Source organism: Oncorhynchus keta, chromosome 34, assembly GCF_023373465.1.
Source record: "Oncorhynchus keta strain PuntledgeMale-10-30-2019 chromosome 34, Oket_V2, whole genome shotgun sequence".
Lineage (NCBI taxonomy): Eukaryota > Metazoa > Chordata > Actinopteri > Salmoniformes > Salmonidae > Oncorhynchus > Oncorhynchus keta.
In genome coordinates, this window is record NC_068454.1 from 43,910,012 (window position 1) to 43,935,035 (window position 25,024).

Sequence of the window (25,024 nt, forward strand, 5' to 3'; positions counted from 1 at the left end):
ATTTCACACTTGTCAATGTTCATATTTGAGAGATACAATAATTATTATACTTATCAATGTTGTGGATGAGCGCATTGTTTGTTTGTTCTGTTCCTCTCTCTCCATCTCTGTAGCTTCCGGGTATGCTGGAAAAGGACCCGAGCTAAGGGAATTGGGTTGGCTTTATAGTGCCTGTCCCAAATGGCTCATTAATGCATATGGGCATATTGAAAGATATTGTCAGTAGTGATGTAATGTTGTAAATGTTATGTTGTGATATTGTTTAAAACCGTGTTGCAATGTATATCCTTTAGTATGTTTAGTTCATGGAAAATGTAGGTTTGTATTGTTAATTGATTAATTAATTAGGGTTAATTGTTCTGAGAGGAGGGGCTAGCCCTACAAAAGGAGCCTCTCTTTCAGTCATAGAGGGGAATTTTGGATTGAGCTGTGGATGGGGCAGCATTATTTTTAAGCTGTCCCATAAGGTAGACGTTGATGGCAGTACTGTTGTTTTTTGTTCCGGAATCACTTGTAAATAAACACCTTTGCACAGAAGAACTTTTGCGGCTCCGCCATCTTTTTATTTTGATAGAGGTTAGGTTATCCAGTTTAGCCTTCTGGCCTACTCTACGTGACAATTTCACAACAACACATTTACTGGAAGAACTGAGTAGATGCGAAGTTTAGTAACAGAATGAAGGTAGAATCTCCTTCTGTGCCTCCCGATTGGCGCAGTGGTCTAAGGCACTGCATCTCAGTGCTAGAAGTGTCACTATAGATCTGAGTTTAAGCCTGGGCTGTGTTGCAGCCGGCCGCGACCAGGTGATCCATGAAAGCGGCGCACAATTGGCCCAGCATCGTTTGGGTTAGGGGAGGGTTTGGCCGGCCTGGATGTCCTTGTCCCATCGCGCTCTAGCGACTCCTGTGGCGGGCCGGGTGCATGCATGCTGACACGGTCGCCAGTTGGACAGTGTTTTCCCTAGACACATTGGTGCGGCTGGCTTCCGGATTAAGCGAGCAGTGCGTCAAGAAGCAGTGCAGCTTGGCAAGGTCATATTTCGGTGGATGCATGGCTCTCGACCTTCGCTCTCTGAATGCACTCAATAAATGTTGTGGATGGTTGATCTGCTAGGGCTGTCAGAGAGTCAGGTGCAGTTACTGCCTCACATAATCTCTGAACAAAAAAATGCTTTTGTGGCATTGTGTATGGGTATCTTTTGTGGCATTGGAAACTGTAATTTATACTGTAATTTTAGGTATAACCAATAGCAAAAATCTCTGAAACGTTTTACTACAGTATACTGTAAATGATGGTACATTGTCGGGAATTGCTGTAATTGAAAAGGTACTGTAATTCCACCACACAGAATACAGTACCGTATCTTTAGTGCGCCAACAACCTTTTGACCACTAGTGGATGCATGGTATTGTTGTTTCTGGCTCAATAACCTATTTTGAGGTGTGCCTTATTATATTTTTTGCACCCGTGAGTGAGATTGCTGTACCAATTTAATTCCTACGTGGTTATTCATTTAAAATATATAAGGGACAGATTGAAGTGGCAGCAAGTCTTGAACCATTGAAGTGGCCCAAGTCTTAAACGGTTGAGTATTTTGCCATGTCCTTTTGGTCGGTTTTGTCCTGTAGTCGCTGCCAGTTTGTAACCATTTGTTAAGGCCTCTAGAGTTGCAAGTGATATAAAACACCAACTATTCATTGATATGCTATAATGTGTAAACACTTTAACTTTATCTAGCAGCCAAACTACTTGCACCAATCCCTTCTAATTACCATAAGATCAAGTGAAATACAAACCCCTCCACTCAATGAAATTGATTAATTCATCCATTAATTCATTCATACTGATTATGGTAGCATTTATACTTTTTTACAGTATAATATAGTACATTTTACGGTATTGTACTGTGTGTCATTACACAGTACTTGTTTTGATACCATATGAATTTGACAGTAATTTACAGGCAGCTCGTGGCAAGTAAAATGCAGTATTTCATATTACAGTACACCTACTGTAATATAAAATACTGCATTTTACTTGCCACAAGCTGCCTGTAAATTACTGTCAAATTCATGGCAACCCCTTTCCAGTGTATAGCCTACACTGTAAATTGTACGGTAATTTGAGATGTTATCTTAGATATTATTTTAAATATTATCACCAGTAAAAAACAATTTTACTGCAGCATACTGTAAACGATGCTGCATTGTGGAGCTGCCTGTGACTTGCTGTCAAATTCATGGTAATCCCTTTTCAGTGTTTGCATGTTTGTCATGTCAATGAATTAGTCATACCTCAGTTCAAGTAGTATTTATTTACTTTTAAATGAGTGATGCACTTGATTGAGCATGCCTGGTACAATTGAACCAATTAAAAGTGCAAAAATAAAGTGCGAACCCTGCCCATCTGTCACTCCAGGCAGGCCCATTCAAAACCCATCTCATATCAAATACTACTTGAGCTCAAGTCTGGAAATGCAATGGTACCCCAACACAACATCATTCAATCAAAGCAGGAGTTTTCAGGGTTTGGGAAAAACAGCATTTCAGAGATACAATAAAGTATGCTGGTTGGTATCTATTACAGTGTGGTTGATTTTCCGTTCAGACTCAAATTCATTGAGGGGAGAGGTTTTTATTTCACAGTATTTTATTGTAATTACAAGAATATAAAAGATACCTCAGCACAAGAGGAATATTTGCCCACAGTCTTAGATTTCTAGTAGTAGGACTATATATGAGCTCTGCCCATGGTGTTGAACCCCGCAAGACCCCAACACAAGGGACACCGGAAATGTGGCATTTAAAATGAACATGGTGGTGGAGGCCACAGATGTTGGGCATAATATACAGTAAGATAACTCCCACGTCAAAACAGATAGATAGCAATGGTCTGGAAGATCCCTTTGCCGGGTGCAACATGTGAGGGTTATTTAAACATTTAGGGAGGCAAAATCAATTATTAGCGCCCAGAGTTGACGTAACTAGAAGCAATAACCTAGTTGTCAACTTACTGCTCCACCAATTCTTCCATTCAGAGATATCACACCTTGAAATTCTTAACTAGAAACATACTAAATTCCGGATAAAAAGCATTGCAGATGCGGGCTGGTACACGGTCTCAGAGGGCTATTTGTACTGCATGAACACACTGACAAGAAAGCCCTGCCTCTCGGATAATTGTGGTTGACGTGCCCAAAATACAGAAAACAGTTACTAAGGTGAGCTGCTGCAAGTCTTGTGCGGTGTGTGTGTGTGGGGGGGGGGGGGTAGACTCTTTTCAGAGTGATTCTCCGCGGCTGTTCTCTGTCAAGGTGGTGTGTTGCGGACAGCTGTTACGAGGCAAAGGTTGAATTACAATCTCCCGCGAGCCGCCGAGCACGCACACCGTGCGGTCACCCCCGCCCCCTCTCCTCCAGATTTCTACGAGAGCACTCATTATTCTCGGCTTGACAACTGACGAGGTCTTCTTACAGAGTCACTAATTGATAAGTCCTGAATCTTGTCTTGCAATATTCGCGCACAATAGGGAGCGCGTGGACAGAAAGCAATCACTGATAGGGTAAATAAGACACAGGGATCTCTAATAGCAGACAGTGAAGACGCAACATATCCAGTGAAAGACACATCACTGCACTTCCTTGCTGTAGACTAGGAGATATGTTCCTGAATATGAAATGTTCAAAAATATAGAAAGTAGGGATATTCAGGTGTTATATGACCCCTATTTCTCACACACTGCCACACACAACAACCGGCATTCATTTGCGGCCATCTAATTTTAGAATTGTAGCCTAACTGACCTTGTAGTCTAGAATACACAAACTAGATGGATAATGTATTATCAAAGAATAGAAATTAGCTCATTAACTCTTCAATAGCCTAACCACAGATCATTGCAAATATATAGACTGGCAAGCCCACCTCCTCGTCATCCTTCGGCGGTGGCTTCTGTCTCTGATTCGGCTGCTGCTCCTTCGTGGCTGTCATTGCAAACTCCTTGTAATAGAAACTTGGAGTCAACTCGCTGAGAATCCTAAAGATGCGCTGCAGTCAGAGCCCACTGCCCCGTGGATTAGTCAAAACGGCGATCGTGATGTCCTCGTACTGCCTGGTAAGTATAGGCGCCGGTTTATCAATTGCAGAATCTTAATTAAGCAGGAGGCATGCAGCAATGTGGTCCGTCACGAATGAATTCTGCGAAGTCTTAGAACGTCTGACAAGAACCCTTCTAATGCTGGTTGTCTCTCCTTATTATGTCAAATAGAGTGGGCAAAAATATCGATTCGTCAGAATAATAAGAATAAATACATAGAAACATATCAAGTAGACTGGCTGCTTATAGCCCTCTATCTTTCTGAAAGCGACAAACGAGGGGATCCTAACTACTCGCTCCTTGTCTGTCTTTGTGATCCATGGTGATGGTGTGGTTTGGGAACTGGGAGGGGGAGGAGGGGAAGGGGCATCGGAGTGGTCTGATGCGTTCCCACGGCAAAATGGGTGGGGGTGTGATTACGTGTTTGACATAATATACACTTAATGAAGATCCAACAGAGCTCAAATGGGCATATTATTTCCACATCTTTTAGTTGTACTATTTCAGAATATAGCCATTACAAGTCCTACTAGTTTAACCATTATGCGTGTTGGCTACAGTTGATGATAGTAGTGGTAGGCTGCAGTGTAATGCCGGCCTATAGCTATTGGTTGGCTAATATTTATCAGTTTGAATCATCAATCATGTTCAGCAACTGAGCTTTGTGCGTGCTGTCCATGGTGCTAACGATCTGAACAGTGCCTCGCATTTATCTCCATTGAGTGCAAACGCGCTGTCACGCACAACGAACACATCCTGCTTTTACGATACCACCCCGTCAAAAAGGAATGATCACTGACGTAATCTGAGTTCATTTATTTTTGGTCCAATATGTTTTATGGGAAGCGGCTCTTGGTTAGTGTGGAGCTTAAAATTGTTGTTCGTTTTGTTGTCAATTTTTATTTGAGTGGCCTGTGCATTTGTACAATCGGCTATGCCAATCTGAAGACAGCTACATCAAACTCACTGTAGCGTTTGAGAGAAACATTTTTGACAAGGTTATAGGCTGGTTGGGAAATTACAAGAAGCCCCACACAATTAAAACCTTTGTTAATAACATGAGCCAGCCACCTCTAAAATAAAGAATAGATAGTGTTTAATCACTTAAATCTGTGCCTCCATACTCTATCTACCGCGTTCGAGCTAGGCTTCGATCAAGAAGCTTTATACCTGCAATTGACGTTGCAAAAAAATATATACAGTGCACTGCAAAATTATTCAGACGTTTGGATTTCTTCAGATTTTATTGTGTTACAAAGTGGGATTAACATGGATTCCATTATATTTTTTTTTGTTAACAATCTACACAAAATACTCTGTAATAAAGAGTAAAACAGATGTAATAACTAAACACCTTTGGCATTGATTACAGCTGTGAATCTTCTTGGGTGAGTCTCTAAGAGCTTTGTACACCTGAATAGTGAAATATTATTCCATTATTCTTTTCAAAATCCTTCAAGGTCGGTCAAGATGTTGGGGATCATGGCTATACAGCAATTTTCCAAACTTCCCATAGATTTTCAAGCAGATTTAAGTCAAAACTGTAACTTGGCAAGTCAGGAACATTCACTGTCTTCTTGGTAAGCATCTCCAGTTTAGATTTGGGCTTTTGTTGTAGGTCATTGTCCTGCTTAAAGGTGAATTCCTCTCCCAGTCTGTGGTGTAAAGCAGACTGAAGCAGGTTTTCCACTAGGACTTTGCCTGTAATTAGCTCCACCCATTTATTTTTATCATGGAAAACTCCCCAGTATTTGCTGATGACAAGCATACCCATATCATGATGCAGCCACCACCATGCACGACAATAAAGAGGCATATGTGTTGTGTAGGATTTGTCCCAAACATAAGGCTTTGCATTTAGGCCACAAAGTGTATTCCTTAACCATTTTTTGCAGCATTACTCTAGTACTTTGTTGCATACAAGATGCATGTTTTTGGAATATTTTTAGTCTGTATATTTGTATTCTTCTTTTAGCTCTGTCACTTAGGTCATTATTGTGAGTCACTACAATGTTATTGATCCATCCTCAGTTTTCTCCTGGCACTGCAATTGACCTCTGTAGCTGTTTTAAATCACCAATGTCCTCATGGTAACATCACTGAGCAGTTTAATTCTTGTCCTGCAGCTCAGTTTAGAAGGACAACTGTATACTTGATGTGTCTGGGTGGGTTAATACACAATCCACATCATAATTATTAACTTGACGATGACTGACCTCTACGGGATCACCCCCCTCCCTTCGGGGCGATTGTGCTACTGTAAGCTAATGTGATTAGCATGAGTTTGTAAGTAACAAACAAAATTCCCAGGACGTAGACATATCGGATATGGGCAGAAAGCTAAAATTCTTGTTAATCTAATTGCACTATCCAATTTATAGTAGATATTACAGTGAAAGAATACCATACTATTGTTTGAGGAGAGTGCACAATTATGAACTTGAACATGTATTTGGGAAGTCATGATACAACATTTTGAACAGATATGCAATGGTTCATTGGATCAGTCTAAAACCTTTCACATACACTGCACCCAAAATCGAAATTGCTCCTGGGCTGGAATAATACATTATGGCCTTTCTCTTACCTTTCAAATATGATGGTACAACAACAAAACAAGCGCATGTTTTTTGCTTTTACCAGATCTAATGTGTTATTCTCCTACATTATTTTCACATCTCCTCAAGGTGTTTCCTTTCAAATGGTATCAAGAATATGCATATCCTTGCTTCACGTCCTGAGCTATAGGCAGTTAGATTTGGGTATGTCATTTTAGGTGAAAATTGAAAAACAGGGTTTATTTTGTGTACACTGTTGACAAAAAATACAATTAAATCCATTTTAATCCCAGCTTGTAACACACTAAAATGCGAAGAAATCCAAAGGGTCTTGTAATGAGTGCGCTGAGAGTCGGGAAGCAAGTTCAGGGAGTGTTTTAATAAATTTAAAAATCAATGAACACGAAACACAAACAATGCACCGACATGAAAACAGAATCAATAACACCTGAGGAAAGAACCAAGGGGAGTGACAGATATAGGGAAGATAATCAAGGAGGTGATGGAGTCCAGGTGAGTGTCATGAGGCGCAGGTGCGCAAGACTATGGTGACAGGCGTGCGGAATAATCAGCAGCCTGATGACCTAGAGGACTGAATACTTTTGTAAGGCTTATAGTGTACTTTTCTTTTATTCCAGCTCTCTGACAATATGAGTGGGAAAACAGTCAGAGCATATTGGAAATATGTGGAAGAAATTTCCTAATGATCCGACTTGGGTTCAAATACATGTGTATTTGAGGATCTGCTATTTGAACTACTTTTTTGGTGTATTTGAGCATTTTCAAATACAACGCCCAAAACAAGTATTTTTTCAGTGTTTCGTTATTTGTAAAAAAATATATAAAAAAAATTGTCAGCTGCAGTATGTTCAAACACCAATTCAAATACTATGCTATACAACAAATACCTGGGTTAAATGCATGAGAGTATATTTGAGTCAGTGTATTTGAGTATTTTCCCATATTTTCTAAGTGTCTTTTCAAATATATTAAAATATTAAACTACTGGTCTTTTCAAATCAAATACAGATGAATACAGTGGGGCAAAAAAGTATTTAGTCAGCCACCAATTGTGCAAGTTCTCCCACTTAAAAATATGAGAGAGGCCTGTAATTTTCATCACAGGTACACTTCAACTATGACAGACAAAATGAGAAAAAAACATCCAGAAAATCACATTGTAGGAATTTTAAGGAATTTATTTGCAAATTATGGTGGAAAATAAGTATTTGGTCAATAACAAAAGTTTATCTCAATACTTTGTTATATGCCCTTTGATGGCAAGGATAGAGGTCAAACATTTTCTGTAAGTCTTCACAAGGTTTTCACACACTGTTGCTGGTATTTTGGCCCATTCCTCTATGCAGATCTCCTCTAGAGCAGTGAGGTTTTTGGGCTGTTGCTGGGCAACACAGACTTTCAACTCCCTCCAAAGATTTTCTATGGGGTTGACATTTGGAGACTGGCTAGGCCACTCCAGGACCTTGAAATGCTTCTTACGAAGCCACTTCTTCGTTGCCCGGGTGGTGTGTTTGGGATCATTGTCATTCTGAAAGACCCAGCCACGTTTCATCTTCAATGCCCTTGCTGATGGAAGGAGGTTTTCCACTCAGAATCTCACAATACATGGCCCCATTCATTCTTTCCTTTACACGGATCAGTCGTCCTGGTCCCTTTGCAGGAAAACAGCCCCAAAGCATGATGTTTTCACTCCCATGCTTCACAGTAGGTATGGTGTTCTTTGGATGCAACTCAGCATTCTTTGTCTTCCAAACACGACGAGTTGAGTTTTTACCAAAAAATTATATTTTGGTTTCATCTGACCATATGACATTCTCCCAATCTTCTTCTGGATCATCCAAATGCTCTCTAGCAAACTTCAGACGGGCCTGGACATGTACTGGCTTAAGCAGGGGGACTCGTCTGGCACTGCAGGATTTGAGTCCCTGGCGGTGTAGTGTGTTACTGATGGTAGGCTTTGTTACTTTGGTCCCAGCTCTCTGCAGGTCATTCACTAGGTCCCCCTGTGTGGTTCTGGGATTTTTGCTCACCTTTCTTGTGATCATTTTGACCCCACAGGGTGAGATCTTGCGTGGAGCCCCAGACCGAGGGAGATTATGAGTGGTCTTGTATGTCTTCCATTTCCTAATAATTGCTCCCACAGTTGATTTCTTCAAACCAAGCTGCTTACCCATTGCAGATTCAGTCTTCCCAGCCTGGTGCAGGTCTACAATTTTGTTTCTGGTGTCCTTTGACAGCTCTTTGGTCTTGGCCATAGTGGAGTTTGGAGTGTGACTGTTTGACGTTGTGGACAGGTGTCTTTTATACTGATAACAAGTTCAAACAGGTGCCATTAATACAGGTAATGAGTGGAGGACAGAGGAGCCTCTTAAAGAAGAATTTACAGGTCTGTGAGAGCCAGAAATCTTGCTTGTTTGTAGGTGACCAAATACTTATTTCCCACCATAATTTGCAAATAAATTAATTAAAAATCCTAAAATGTGATTTTCTGGATTATTTTTTCTCATTTCGTCTGTCATAGTTCAAGTGTACCTATGACGAAAAGTACAGGCCTCTCTCATCTTTTTAAGTGGGAGAACTTGCACAATTGGTGGCTGACTAAATACTTTTTTGCCCCACTGTACTTACTTTGGGTGTAGAGTACCTGTCACGCCCTGATCTGTTTCACCTGTCTTTGTGCTTGTCTCCACCCCCCCAAGGTGTCGCCCATCTTCCCCATTATCCCATGTGTATTTATACCTGTGTTCTTCGTTTGTCTGTTGCCAGTTCGTTTTGTTTCGTCAAGCCTACCAGTGTTTATCCCTGTGTTCCTGTCTCTTTATTGTTCCTGTTATTCCCGGTTTTGACCTTTTCTGCCGGCCTGCCCTCCCGTACCTTTGCCTACTACTCTGGATTATCGACCTCTGCCTGACCTGACCCTGGGCCTGCCATCCTTTACCTTGGCCCCACTACTCTGGATTATCGACCCCTGCCTGCCTTGACCTGTCATTTGCCTGCCCCTGTTGGTTTAATAAACACTGTTACTTCGACACAGTCTGCATTTGGGTCTTACCTGAAACGTGAGAGTACCAGTCAAAAGTTTCGACACACCTACTCATTCCAGAGTTTTTCTTTATTTTTACTATTTACTACATTGTAGAATAATAATGAAGACAAATAACACATAGTAACCAAAGAAGTGTTAAACAAATCAAAGTATATTTGAGGTTCTTCAAAGTAGCCACCCTTTGCCTTGATGACAGCTTTGCACTGCTGCTATAAACAATGTCTTATTTGAACATATGTTAGCTATGAGGGATTTTATAATCCCTACCTGGTCTCAGTTACAATGTAGCCTCATTTGTCAATACCAGTTTTTTGAAGGTGTATTGTCAAGCCCTATTTTCAATCTTATGAATAGTGTTTTGTGAATACTTGTTAAGGTCTGGGTGAGGTAAAGTTAGAGGTACAATACCATACAATAGTTTTGAATACTCTATTTACCAGAAACATAATTCCTCCAACAACAAATTTAGTTTTTGAACATGGCCATAAAATGAGCAGAGTTAATGACCAGAATAATCGGAAATTACAATGACAAGATACTGTAATGGATGCTGTCATGTGATAAATGAGACATGCCATTCCATCAATTTCTGTGATAGATATGACATGTAATACACATAGTATCATCATGTAAGCCTAGGTGCATTGTAGGCTTTATCCTACAGTCAAAGTGTCACCAATTCATAAATCTCTTGATGTGTGGTATCAGGGTGTCATGTCATTTCAGCAAGCCATGACACCCATCATCTCAGATTCTTCTGAATATGTTTTTGTAGTCAGAAACAGGTAAGTTTGGCATTCCTGAAACATTCTTTTGCTGAAATAACATTTTATCTTGGATAAATTAATTGAACCAAAATTGGACATTTTAATTTATAGGATTCAGATAATATAAATGAAATATAGTACCTACTGTAACATCCGATTTGGACCAAACCTCTTCCTACCAATGAGTAAGACATGAGGAATAAAACCTTCCACACCCCATGCCAATCCCACCCCAAAAACAGTATATAGTATCAGTTCTTTATTTTTGACAAGTCGTATGAATCTGTGGCTTGCAGTATTGCTTCTCCATACTTTTTAATGTATTCTCTGTGAATATGGTAATGATTTTTTTTCCTTGTTGAGAGAAATTATTAATTGAAGTCGCTTGCATTATTTACCATATAGTAATGTGAAAGTCAATAGTGGTGTGTTGGTAAAATCACTGGGGAAGCCAAGGTAGGGAAAAAAATCCATATAATTTAATTGTTTGCTTTATAACCTGTTAGTTCATATGCCTTGAATAAATTCAATCACACCTTTGCTTCATCACAAAACCAGGGTAGTCCCCACTCGCCCGCTAATTAGTGAACCTCCACCCGCAAATGGATTGATCTCTGACCTCAGCAGCGATACCAACCCTAATTATGCCATTAGTGGAAAAGCAGACAACAACGCTTTCCAAAATCAACCATCGGGCGCAGGCCTCGTAAAGGTTCTCTCCAGTCTAGCCCTGATGTCTTGCCACCCAAGTTTGGCATCTGTCCAATACCGCAGTGCACAGCTGAAGCACGAGCAGGTAATGGGAGACATAAAGGGACAGAGGGAGAGAACCGGGAAACCAATGACAAATGCAGAAAAGGGAAAAATTCTGCTAGCTATGGAACTGCGCTTGAAAACTGAACAATTAAGTGTAATTGCAAAAACGTATGACGATGAACAAGCACAAGCTCTTCAACAAAATCGTCTTCTACAGGAACAAAATCATATGCTACAGGAACACATCAATTTAGCCAAAACTAAATACGATGATGTCCACGCCAAACTAGATACATCTGAAGAGTTATCTACAAACAGGAGCGCTCAACTTGATAACATGCATACAGCTTTGTTGAACGTTACTCAAAGTAACACAATTCTACTCAAAACGCTGCAGACCAAAGACGACCCGTTAGTGAACACAATCACAAAGTGACTAAGTTGGATGACAAATCAGCAGAACTCATTGAAGTCGCTGACCAAATGAATGATGAGAGAACTCAGGTGATGAAGATGGAAATATTGATTTCTAAGCAAGCGGAGGAAATCTCATCACTGAATATCTCTCCGTACTCAAGACCTCTATCTGCAAACCATGACAGATACGTTTGAGACCGAAAGGAGCAAGTGTGACACTCAGGTGTCCAAAATCAGTACTCTAAATGCTCAAGTGGACTCTGCAATGCAGCAGAATACCACCCTTAGGTACCATCTGGAGGAAGTCCAGAATGGTCACGCTCTACAGCGCGACTACCAATCCAAGCAACCAGAGCCCTGTACTCACAGGAGTATAGACGATAGGTTTCAGACCTTGCCTCCCTCATGTGTCCCACAGTCTTCTCCTCTTGGCCATTCGGCACTGAGTAATATTGACCCTCTTGGCCAACAACAACAAGGCTTGGCTTCTCCTCTTGGCCTTTCGGCCCCAATCTCTCCACAGGATGAAGCCAACCCTTTCCGTCCGCTTGGCGCGGAATACCTTGACAAACTCATCAAGAATTTCCCCACCTTTGACCCCGTTCCAGGTTAGCCAAACGATACTGAGACGTTTCTACTTGACATAGTGGACGCGTTGGATGGATACCCGAATGCTACGGGTTCTGACAGGGTTTACCTGTTGAAGCGAACATCGAATAGACACGTGACAAGGGTCATTAGTCTACAACAGCAACACGTGCTAAATGATTACGCTAAACTTGCCACAGCTTTGAAAGTATAATTCAGTGGTTCTGCGACTCGCAAACACGATAGCTCACTGGCTAACACAGTGAAACAAGCTCAGAATGAACACCCACAAGCTTACTATCATAGGCTTTGTTCAGCTTACTTACTTGGCCTACTCACTGAAACAGGCATGGAGACCTGTTACCTTTTAAACAAATGTTCCTGTCGAACATGTATCCCACCTTTATTACCTACTTGGGCCCTGCCGCCCACATTGGCTTGCCTATCTTACAACTCAGAGAGCTTGCAAGCACAGCTTTTGAGGCATCAAAAGTTCACAACACTAAGAGCCCTGACCACTCGGTTTTGAAGTTTGACCAGGAGCACTCACTCCAGTTAGAGGGTGCATTATCAGGTATTGGAGCATTGAGAGATGACGTACAACAACAGTTTCTACCTCGAAACCATGATTCCAATAACCTCTGTGGTCTAAATAACTGTAAAGTACGTCGCCATCAACATGACTACCGCTACAATCGAACTGTTCGCTACGTTCCTGCACCCAACCCACAAAAAGTGTCAGAGCACAAGGGTAACAAAGGGGTGAAGGACGATCAAATCGTAGACCAATGTTTTCCAGAAGTTCCAGTACGGGAAAAACTAAAGCGAGAACAATTTGAGAAAAGGGTAAAAGATAAGTCACAAGGACTAGACAGGGAATTACCGGACACCAGGTCCGCAGGAATTAACACCCATAGCAAGGACGTTGAAGTTCACATTTCTCACGCTCTCATTCAAGACCCTATCCAGGGCCCGCTTGATCAAGAAACAAGCCTTTGTCTATAGACTCTGATACAAAGTTAGCGAAGAAACAAGTCAACCGCTTCGCTAAAGCCAAGCCCACCCAAAATCGGAAAAGTCTATCTGCTTCCACCTTGAACAGAAATGGCACATCACGTCGTTGTGAACGACCACTCCACTGTGGGGAATATGTCCACTAACCAAGAATCTAAACGGCCATACCTGGAAACAGTCCTGGAGGACTGCTTAACTTGTCATGCGCTAATTGATTCGGGTGCGACAGTATCACTCATCTCTCAAACATTGTTTGATGATCTCAAAAGGGCTTTGAAGCCAACTAAACATTGGGTAAAAGTGGAACGATGCAACACTACCCTTCGAGGGGTCACTCAGACTTCCTCGTCTCTCACATTGAGAGTCATGCTGAAACTACACTTCAAGGACGTATCGCTCGTTCACCCTGGGTATGTTACCAGCCTCGAAACTGTAACCCTGCTACTTGGAGCAGACTTGACGGATCGGTTACTCCCATTGATGTATTGGAAAACCAACCAGGTATGGTCACAGGCCACCGTGCTTTCTCCACTGACCACACTGTCTTCCCCTAACGCTAGCTGCAATGCAGTCATTCACGAGGGGTTTCCGTCGAAATCACCTCTTGGGAAAAAGACGTTTAGAAACCTCTTGGGGCAGAATCCGATCCAAGGAGATATTACGATATCTCGACTTATTCCATCAGCCAACTTGATTGACCATTATTTTCATGATTTCTAGCCAGCTGTCTCTGTGAATAAGCAACTTCCCTCCTCCTTGCAGTCGTGCAATACGGTAGTTGAGATGAAATCCTCTTGCCCTTCGAACACTTCCGTAAGCACTGCGGCCGTCTCAGCAGGAAAAACATTGATGCGCAGAGTATACTCTGCTTCCGATGATACACCTTCCGCTTTACCCCTTACAATGACACCCCTTACAATGACACTCTCCGCATTCAGAGAAGCCTACCAAGTTCAACCACCAGAGGGGACTGCAACAATGATCTACAAACAGGACATCACATGTTCATGATTTTATGTTGATTTGTAACTTGCAGGACAAACAAGATCCAAACCACCAGGGAGGGTATGTCATGACGTTGGCCTCTTTGGGTATTGCAACCCCATCCCCCTCTCCCTGTCTCCCCCTTGCCTCCTTCAACTATGGCTGCTGTGGTCAGAGGTCGTCAATTCCTGAGAAGACCCTGCCACATAGTATAGAGAGAGTAAATTTTCATAGAGGGCAAAGGAAATCCTTCCACCTCACAGAACTTGAGGTACAAACAAATTTCATGTTCCGGAAAAAGTATAAAAGATCGGTGAAGAATCCAGCTACGAACTGGTCCGTTTGTCACAACTTGGGGAAGCTCATGGGAGACGTTGAGGCCACATTACCATAATGCTGTTTGTATATAATAGCCTCAGATTTGAGGTTTACATCTAATTGTTGTATAAGATGAATGAGTGAGTATGAAACTGTTTGTATAATTGTGTAATATGATTTTGGACTGTTAATGAAGAAAAATACAGTTCCCTTTTGATTTGAACTAAATCAGAGGACCGCCCCTGAGCCCAGTTAGGGTCAGACATCCTGGGACAGCCCTCTTCGGCCCTTCCGTATAAAACCCCTACTCGTGTTTTTGATCAGCAGACCGAGCTTACCTCAATTACGAGATGGCTAAAGGTTGCAGACCATGTTTTTCTCCATTAGGAGGGGGACAAGAGTTGTAGACCATTGCTGAACCTTTTAACCATACCACATGGTTAAACTCTATCGATACCGACAGAATAAGAACAAGTCTTTGATATTAATTACTAGTCTGCAGCTAGGAATTCGGTATCATTGAACGCGAAGAACGACAACCGCCGAAATATCAATTCTATAACGAAATCAATGAATGTCACTTTGAACTATCCACTATAACCACGACAGAGAGAGAGAGGGAGAGAGGTGGACAATTCTACAGAAGAAATGAACTTTTCACCAGCGATCAAGACGACACACTGAGCGTAAATATATATTTTGATTGCAATTGTTCCTGAATGAGTGAGCGTTCATGTGCAAAGGGTTAGCATTTCATTTGTTATAATTATCACTTTGTAGTGACTTTAGTCGACCCCCACTTCCCCTTTTGTCTAACAAGCCGCCATGCCGGTTTAGCCAACTTGGGCACATTCTCCTATCATTTCATGTAACCACATTTACCTTGTTTGTTTGTTTGTTTGTTTATGCATTTCTGTGAATTACTTAGTTAGTAATAAATAAATTATTTAAGACGGATGATGTATGGATGACTCATAGTGAAGACTGGGTTCGTGCAGATAATCAACCATTTATGATGCTTGGAATGAGACTAATGTGAGGTAAAGTAAATCATTCATTAATTCGAAGACTAATTGATCAGATAAAATATCTGAAAAGTTATTTTAGGAAATGATAACTTTGTAATCTGAATATTTTTCCTTGGTGCCCCGACTTCCTAGTAATTACGGTGACATGATTAATCAGTCTAATCGCGTAATGACTAATTACAGAGAATCTTTGATAAAAACTGTCAGTCTTCAGTTAATGATAATAAAGACACGACACTATGCTATTGGACTGTTTTGCTAGCACAGACTGGAATATGTTCCGGGATTCCTCCAATGGAATTGAGGAGTATACCACCTCAGTCACTGGCTTCATCAATAAGTGCACCACAGTGACCGTACAGTGACCGTACGTACATATCCCAGCTAGAAGCCATGGATTATAGGCAACATCCGCACCGAGCTAAAGGCTAGAGCTGACGCGTTCAATGAGTGGGACACTAATCCAGACCCCTTTAAGAAATCCTGCTATGCCCTCAACCAAACCATCAAAGAGGATAAAACTCATTACAGGACTAAGATTGCATCCTACTACATTGGCTCCGACGCTCGTCGGACTTTGTAGTCCACAAACTTTTATGGACTACAAAGGGAAACCCAGCCGCAAGCTGCCCAGTGACACGAGCCTATCAGAAGGGCTAAATGCCTAAATTGCTCCTGGAGGCAAGCAACACTGAAGCACGCATGAGAGCACTCGCCATTTTGGACGACTGCGACTGTGTGATCACACACTCCATAGCGGTTGCGAGTCCAGACAGATTACCAGGACATTTACTCAGAGCAGGCAAGTGCCTTCACTGACATTTTCAACCTGTCCCTGACCGAGTCCGTAATACCTACACGTTTCAAGCAGACCACCATAGTCCCTGTGCCCAAGATAGCAAAAGTAACCTGCCGGAATAACTACCACCCCGTAGTACTCACATCGGTAGCCATGAAGTGCTTTGAAACGCTAGTCATGGCTCACATCAACACCATCATCCCGGAAGCGCTAGATCCACTCCAATTCACATACCCTAGACCCACTCCAGCACTCCACACCGCCCTTTCCCACTTGGACAAAAGGAACACCTGTGTGAGAATGATATTCATTGACTACAGCTCAGCGTTCAACAACATAGTGCCCACAAAGCTTATCGCTAAGCTAAGGGACCTGGGACTAAACACCGCCCTCTGCAACTGGATCCTGGACTAATATATGCCATTTAGCAGACGCTTTTATCCAAAGCGACTTACAGTCATGCGTGCATACATTCTACGTATGGGTGGTCCCGGGGATCGAACCCACTACCCTGGCGTTACAAGCGCCATGCTCTACCAACTGAGCTACAGAAGGACTACCTGATAGGCCGCCCTCAGATGGCAAGGGTGGGCAACAACACATCTGACACGCTGATCCTCAACACGGGGGCCCCTCAGGGGTACGTGCTTAGTCCCCTACTGTAGTCCCTGTTCACCCAAGACTGTGTGGCCAAACACGACTCCAACACCATCATTAAGTTTGCTGACGACACAACGGTGGTAGGCCTGATCACGACAACGATGAAACAGCCTACAGGGAGGAGGACAGAGACCGGGCAGTGTGCTACCAGGATAAGAACCTCTCCCTCTACGTGAGAAAGACAAGATTGTGGACTACAGGAAGAGGAGGGCCGAACATGCCACATTCACATAGATGGGGCAGTAGTGGAGCTGTTCTTTGGTGTCCACATCCCCAACAAACTATCAAAAACACCAAGAAAGTCATGAAGAGGGCACGACAATGTCTTTTCCCCCTCGGAAGACTGAAAAGATTTGGCATGGGTCCCCAGATCCTCAAAAAGTTCTATAACTGCACCATGGAGAGCATCCTGACCAGTTGCATCACCACCTGGTATGGCAGCTGCTCAGCTTCTGACCGTAAGGCGCTACAGAGGGTAGTGCATACTGCTCAGTACATCACTGGGGCCAACCTTCCTGCCATCCAGGACCTATATACTAGGCGGTGTCAGACGAAGGCCCTAAAAATTGTCAAAGACTCCATGCACCCAAGTAATAGAATGTTCTCTCTGCTACAGCACAGCAGCGGTACCGCAGCTCCAAATCTAGGTTCAAAATGCTCCTTCACAGCTTCTACCCCCAGGCCATAAGACTGCTGAACAATTAATCAAATGGCCTCCTGACTATTTACATTGCCCCCCCTCGCGATTTATTATTTATTCAAAGTCACTTCACCCCGAACCACACATACCTCAACTAACATGTACCCCCTCACATTGACTCGGTACCGGTACCCCCTATTGTTGAAATTATTATGGATAAACGAATAAACAATATCCCCATTTTAAATAGAATTGTAACCAAGTAAACTTACTCTGTTTTATAAGTGATTAACAATATGAGTTCATAAGAAGGGATTGTGTGACACGGACAAGGAGTAATAAAAAGTTAATAAACACCATTCCAACTAGGCAGAAACAAATGGGTTGGGGACTGTGTAAACACATAAGGTCGTTAGCCTATGGTTGACCCTACTGAAACTTAGCTCTGGGTTTTTTAGATAAGGCAGTGAGTGCATTCCTAGGTTTTCTGTTAATTAAAACTATCAGTTCAGTGGTGATCGATAATGTTGAGGGGTCAAAAGTTATCTGGGAGTGTGTTAGTAAGTTAGAATGAACTTTTCACCTTACTTGGTCCCGGTCGAGAGGAGGGGATTCTGTTAAAGCCATGAAATGACGTCATGATCTGTATATAAACTGCTGCATGTGATTAAGTGGGAGCGCGCTTCGAGAATAAATTCTAGTACCTATTATTGAAAGACTGGTCTGCGTCTATTTTATGCAAACAAGAAATCTTACAAATTCTCATAAAATAGATTAAGGGCTTTCAATTGATGAAAGCACATTGACATAATTAAATTACAGTAACACCTATAGATAGCCTCGTTATTGTTATTTTTTGTGTTACTTTTATTTTATTCTTTACTTTAGTTTATTTAAAAAATATTTTCTTAACTCTATTTCTATTACTTGAACTGCATTGTCTGTTAAGGGCTTGTAAGTAAGCATTGCGGGTGTATTGCAGGTGTCGCAAAATGCTTGTGTTTATAGCTCCAACCATTCAGTAATATCTAAGAATACACAATAATACACACAAATCTAAAAAGTTAAAGAATGGAATTAAGAAATATTGAAATATTAGGACGAGTAATGTTGGATTCTGGAGTATTATTACAAATAATTACAGTACCAATAGAAATTTGGGACAGAACTACAGATTTTCTTTATTTTCTACATTGTAGAATAATAGTGAAGACATCAAAACTATGAAATAAAACATATGGAATCATGTAGTAACCAAAAAGGTGTCAAATATATTTTACATTTTAGATTCTTCAAAGTTGCCACACTTTGCCATGATGACTTTGCTCACTCTTGGCATTTTCTCAACCAGCTTCGTGAGGTAGTCACCTGGAATGCATTTCAATTAACAGGTGTGCCTTGTTAAAAGTTAATTTGTGGAATTTCTTTATTTAATGCGTTTGAGCCAATTAGTTGTGTTGTGACAAGTTAGGGTTGGTATACAGAAGATAGCCCTATTTGGTATAAGACCAAGCCCATATTATGGCAAGAACAGATCATTACTTTATGACGAATGTCAGTCAATCCGGAAAATGTCAAGAACTTTGAAAGTTTCTTCATGTGCAGTCACAACAAGCGCTATGATTAAACTGGCACTCACGAGGAGCGCCATAGGAAAGGAAGATCCAGAGTTACCTCTGCTGCAGAGGATAAGATCATTAGAGTCACCAGCCTCAGAAATTGCAGTCCAAATAAATGTTTCACAGAGTTCAAGTAACATACACATCTTAACATGAACTGTTCAGATGAGACTGAGTGAATAAGACCTTCATGGTCGAAGTGATGCAAAGAAACCACTACAAAATGACACCAATAAGAAGATGATGCCAAGATGCCAAGAAACACAAGCAATAGACATTAGACCGGTGGAAATCTGTCCTTTGGTCTGATGAGTCCAAATTTTAGATTTTTGGTTCCAACTGCTGTGTCTTTGTAAGACACAGAGTAGGTGAACGGATGATCCCTGCATGTGTGGTTCCAACCGTGAAGCATGTAGGAAGAGGTGTGATGGTTTGGGGATGCCTTGCTGGTGACACTGTCAGTGATTTATTTAGAATTCAAGGCATAATTAACCAGCATGTCTTACACAGGATTCTGCAGCATCTCAACATCCACTGTTCAGAGGAGACTGCATGAATCAGGCCTTCATGGTCAAATTTCTGCAAAGAAACCACTACTAAAAGACACCAATAAGAAGATTACACTTGCTTGGGCCAAGAAACATGAGCAATGGACATTAGACCGGTGGAAATCTGTGCTTTGGTCTGATGAGTCCAAATTTGCAAAGTATTTGAGCAGGTTACCGAATAGAGCAGGTTACTGTGAAATGCTTACTGTGAAATGTTTACTTACAAGCCCTTAACCAACAATGCAGTTTAGGGAATAGAGTTAAGAAAATACATCCAATCTGGTTTGAGCTTAGTGGGGCAATCATTTGTTTTTTAACAGGACAATGACCCAGAGTCTAGGAAAACCAGCCAAGAAGTGCTCAGCATATGTGGGAACTCCTTCAAGACTGTTGGAAAAGCTTTCCTCATGAAGCTGGTTGACAGTAAAAATAATGAAAAACCCTTGAATGAGTAGGTGTGTCCAAACTTTTGACTATATATACACTACCGTTCAAAAGTTTGGGGTCACGTAGAAATGTTCTTGTTTTAAAAGAAAAGCCTTTTTTTGTCCCTTTAAAATAACATCAAATTGATCAGAAGTACAATGTAGACATTGTTAATGTTGTAAATTACTATTTTAGCTGGAAACGGATGATTTTTTATGGAATATCTACTTCGGCATACAAAGGCCCATTATCAGCAACCATCATTCTGTGTTCCAATGGCACGAAGTGTTAGCTAATCCAAGTGTATCATTTTAAAAGGTTAAAGGATCATTAGAAAACCCTTTTGCAATTTTGTTAGCAAATCTGAAAAAGTTGTCAGATTAAAGAAGCAATAAAACTGGTCTTCTTTAGACTAGTTGTCTATCTGGAGCATCAGCATTTGTGGGTTCGATTACAGGCTCAAAATTACTAGAAACAAATAACTTTCTTCTGAAACTCTTCAGTTTATTCTTGTTCTGAGAAATGAAGGCTATTCTATTCCGAGAAGTTGCTAGGAAACTGAAGATCACGTACAATGCTGTGTACTACTCCCTTCACAGAACAGCATTCTGGCTCAACCCAGAATAGAAAGTGGAGTGGGAGGCCCCAAAATCTGGAGCACAACTGAGCAAGAGGACAGGTACATTAGAGTGTCTAGTTTGATAAACAGACACCTCACAAGTCCTCAACTGACAGCTTTCATTAAATAGTACCTGCAAAACACCAGTCTCAACGTCAACAGTGAAGATGTGACTCTGTGATGCTGTTTTTCTAGTCAGAGTTGCAAAGAAAAAGCCATATCTCAGACTGGCCAATAAAAAAAAAATGAAGATTGGCAGAAGAATACAGACACTGGACAGAGGAACTCTGCCTAGAAGGCCAGCATCCCGGAGTCGCTCTTCACTGTTGACGTTGAGACGGGTGTTTTACAGGTACTATTTAATGAAGCTGCCAGTTGAGGATCCTGGCAGGCGACCTGCTTTACTTAATGTATACAGAATGTCAGAAACATTGACTTACTATAGAATGACCACAATTGTGCTTAAAATATATTTATGAAGAAAAACACTAGAGGTGAGTCGTGAAGGTTGTAAATTAATCTAGGCTTTGTTTTGACAAGATATAGAAGGAGAGCGAGAAGGGAAGTACTGTCTTGTTCTGTGTGCTGTGCATTCTGGTAGTGTCTCTAGCATTAGCATAAATCCTACTTAACCTTTGCATGTGCGCCACTCGTCGTCTAGTGGAATGAAGCCTGCATCAAAAGCAGAGCAAAACCCGCATTAGCTGTATCAGTGTTGCCTATAATATAGCATGCTCTTTACTGTGTGAGAAAACAGCGATGATATAACATAGAAGTATGTCCCAGACCTGCTCTTTTCAACTCTCTAGAGACAGCAGGAGCGGTAGAGATACTCTTAATGATCGGCTATGAAAAGCCAACTGTCATTTACTCCTGAGGTGCTGACTTGCTGCACCCTCGACAACTGCTGTGATTATTATTATTGACCATGCTGGTCATTTATGAACATTTGAACATCTTGGCCATGTTCTGTTATAATCTCCACCCGGCACAAGAAGAGGACTGGCCACCCCTCATAGCCTGGTTCCTCTCTAGGTTTCTTCCTAGGTTTTGGCCTTTCTAGGGAGTCTTTCCTAGCCACAGATGCTTCTACACCTGCATTGCTTGCTGTTTGGGGTTTTAGGCTGGGTTTCTGTACAGCACTTTGAGATATCAGCTGATGTAAGAAGGGCTATATAAATACATTTGATTTGATTTGAAGTAATATGTGGGCAGCTTTAACAGACTACAAAGGGTACTACTCGATCTATGGCCTTTGGATATCATTATTTCTGGGATTCACATTGGACAGGTTGACAACACGATTGTCTGTTATTTGTTAGCCAATCACATAGTTTTCTAGTGCTGTAAACTATGCGTTAGGATTGTTGTAAAACAACAGTTTTACCTGTTTCATACCATGGAGCCAAACCGAGCTGAGTCAAGCCAAGCTGAACTGGTTACGCATGTCAAAATAAAGTATATTTGAGTCAGCACAGTACGGTTCTGGTAGGCCATGATACAACCCAACGAGTTGTTTTGCATTTAAACATGTTGATACAGTTTGGCTGTTGATCATGACCAGTGGCGATTCTTGGTGGGGCAAACCCGAAACATTTTGGGGGGATGCATGCCAGCAAAGCCCTTACACAATACAACACAACACTAAACAATACATTAATTGAACTATAATGGTGACAAACGGTGCCCAGAAATTGTTAGGGGCTACAAAATGCTGTCCCAAGAGCAGAGAACACAACAGCAGTCCCAACACCTTACCACTGCTACACCTGGCTATCAGCGGAGCCTTGTCTGGCAGCTTACAGTTTATTCATAAAGGGGGCATATAAGCAGACCATGAAAAAGCTCTTACAATATTCAATGATTACATTTCTCTAAAACAGGTTATAGACTACATGTACACAACCAAGACAGAACAGTAGGCAAAATTAAGAGGGGAGATAGACCAATGTATTAAGGTGAAGCACATGGGCTACCAACAGCTTACTACACAACATATTACTTTCTTAGCTGCAGTATACATATCTCACTGGCATATTACAAAATGTATGCAGCAGCATACAATATATTTTCGGACTCACCTTGTTGTGCTCACTTGAACAGGAAGGTGGCGCAGCAAATTTGGTCATCAAACTTTGTCATCAAAGTCTGACATTCCCTGGATTGATGGTGCTTTCAAGACAAGTGGGAACTGGAAAAAACGAGCTCCGACTGGCGAAATAGGTTTTGAACGGTCATCCAACTCGGAATTATAAATTGGGAACCCTGAAGATCACTGACGTCATCATGATTGGACCTTGTTTTTTTCCGAGTTCCCAGTTGTCCTGAACTCACTGAAGTCAGATTTCCCAGTACCGAGTTAACAGTTGTGTGGAGCGCGGCAGAAACCATGCTGGATTGACAGCAAGGCCAATGTTTAATGTTCATAATTTTACATTTGGAAAAGAGACCCTTAAACCCAGAATTGGGACTACAAACACACTCCACTGAATAGCAGTCTGGTGATTGCTTTTGCGATGCTTGCAGTTAGCCACGGATTCCCTCCAAACCACTCATTGTTGGAATTTGCGATTTCCAACTTGTTTTGTAATGTTTATGTCCAATGGCCGATGAACACCGATATGGTAGCACCACAGGGGTTTGAATTTTAGAGGTCTACCCTTAGATTTGTCAGTGAGGTAGTGTCCCCATGAGTGACAGAACACTGAGCCAATTAACTAGAGCCAATCAACAGCGCAACTAGAGAAAATTAACAATGCCTATGCTTTTCCGCTGGCTGCCCCACCACCACTGAAAGAACTGAGCTAGGCTGAAACACCTGCATTTTGAGCAGGCTGAAACACCTGCATTTTGGAGCTAGCTTACTCAAAAAGCAAAAAAGAGACCATGTTTGTATGTAGGCTTTATTTTTTTTAATTTTTTTACATTGTTTGCAAACTGATATGTGGCACAGGCAACCCCCACAAAAATTTGGGGCTCAAAACATTTTCGAAAAATCAAGTTTGTTGTTTGACACTTCAAATATACAATGAGTGCACAAAACATTATGAACCCCTGCTTTTTCCGTGACATAGACTGACCAGGTAAATTCAGGTGAAAGCTATGATCCCTTATTGATGTTACTTGGTAAATCCACTTCAATCAGTGTAGATGAAGGGGAGGAGAAGAAGGATTTTAAGAAGGATTTTTAAGCCTTGAGAAAATTTAGATATGGATTGTGTATGTGTGTCATTCAGAGGATGAATGTGCAATACTAAAGATTTGCCTTTGAACGGTGCCTTTGAACGGGGTATGGTAGTAGGTGCCAGGTGCACTGGTTTGTGTCAAGAACTGAAACCCTGTGGTTTTCATACTCAACGGTTTTCTGTGTGTATCAAGAATAATCCACCACCCAAAGGACATCCAACCAACTTGACACAACTGTGAGAAGCATTGGCATCAACATGGGCCAGCATCCCTGTGGAATGCTTACGACACCTTGTAGAATCCATGCCCCGACAAATAGAGGCTGTTCTCAGAACAAAAGGGTGGGGTACAACTCAATATTAGGAATGTATTCTTAATGTTTTGTACACTCAGTGTACGTGATGACTTGTTTTTAACTAGCCTCCCTCTCACTGCTGTACTTCAAGCACCGTGTTATCCAGCTGTATAGGAAGAATATGTCACTGGGACTAGGAACGTTGAATTACAGCATCAAGATCAAAGTCATTCCTGCAGATCGGAGAGTAATCAAGTGTGTTTCAGGTTATTGCTTTGCTAAAGCTAGAGGGAGTTTTCACAATATAACAAAGGAGAAAAAATCTAAACACAACCTTGAACTGAAGTGTTACCAAAGTACAGCAGTATATGGATTTCTACAGTTGAAAGTATTTTTTATTCACTTTCAACTGTAGAAAATCTTTAGAAATCCATATACTACTGTACTTCGGTATAACTTCAGTTCAAGGTTCTGTTTTGCTTCTTAGGAAATATGGTTGTACTGTAAAATCCCCTTGTAGACTTGAGGAGGGTCAACTTCACATGTAGAAGACCAGCCCAGTTGAACTCTTCACCGCTTTGGATTTGTTGCAATAACAAATACCAAAAGGTTTTTATTTCTATTAGGCCTCAAAACATT

General features: G+C 41.4%; 1 protein-coding gene across 2 annotated transcripts in view; it reads right to left on the minus strand.

Moving 5' to 3' along the window:
- The window catches only part of LOC118367559 (inactive dipeptidyl peptidase 10-like), a 320,765-nt gene that overhangs the window by 185,272 nt on the left and 110,469 nt on the right, over window positions 1-25,024 (minus strand). The window contains exon 1 of one of the 2 annotated variants that reach the window (XM_052493924.1): window positions 3,925-4,405. The exons of the other annotated variant lie outside the window; for it this stretch is intronic. Within the exon in view, the coding sequence (XP_052349884.1) occupies window positions 3,925-3,990 (66 nt within the window). The 5' untranslated portion in view covers window positions 3,991-4,405. Of the gene's footprint in view, window positions 1-3,924; window positions 4,406-25,024 lie in introns of those variants that run through there. 2 annotated transcript variants of the gene reach the window in all.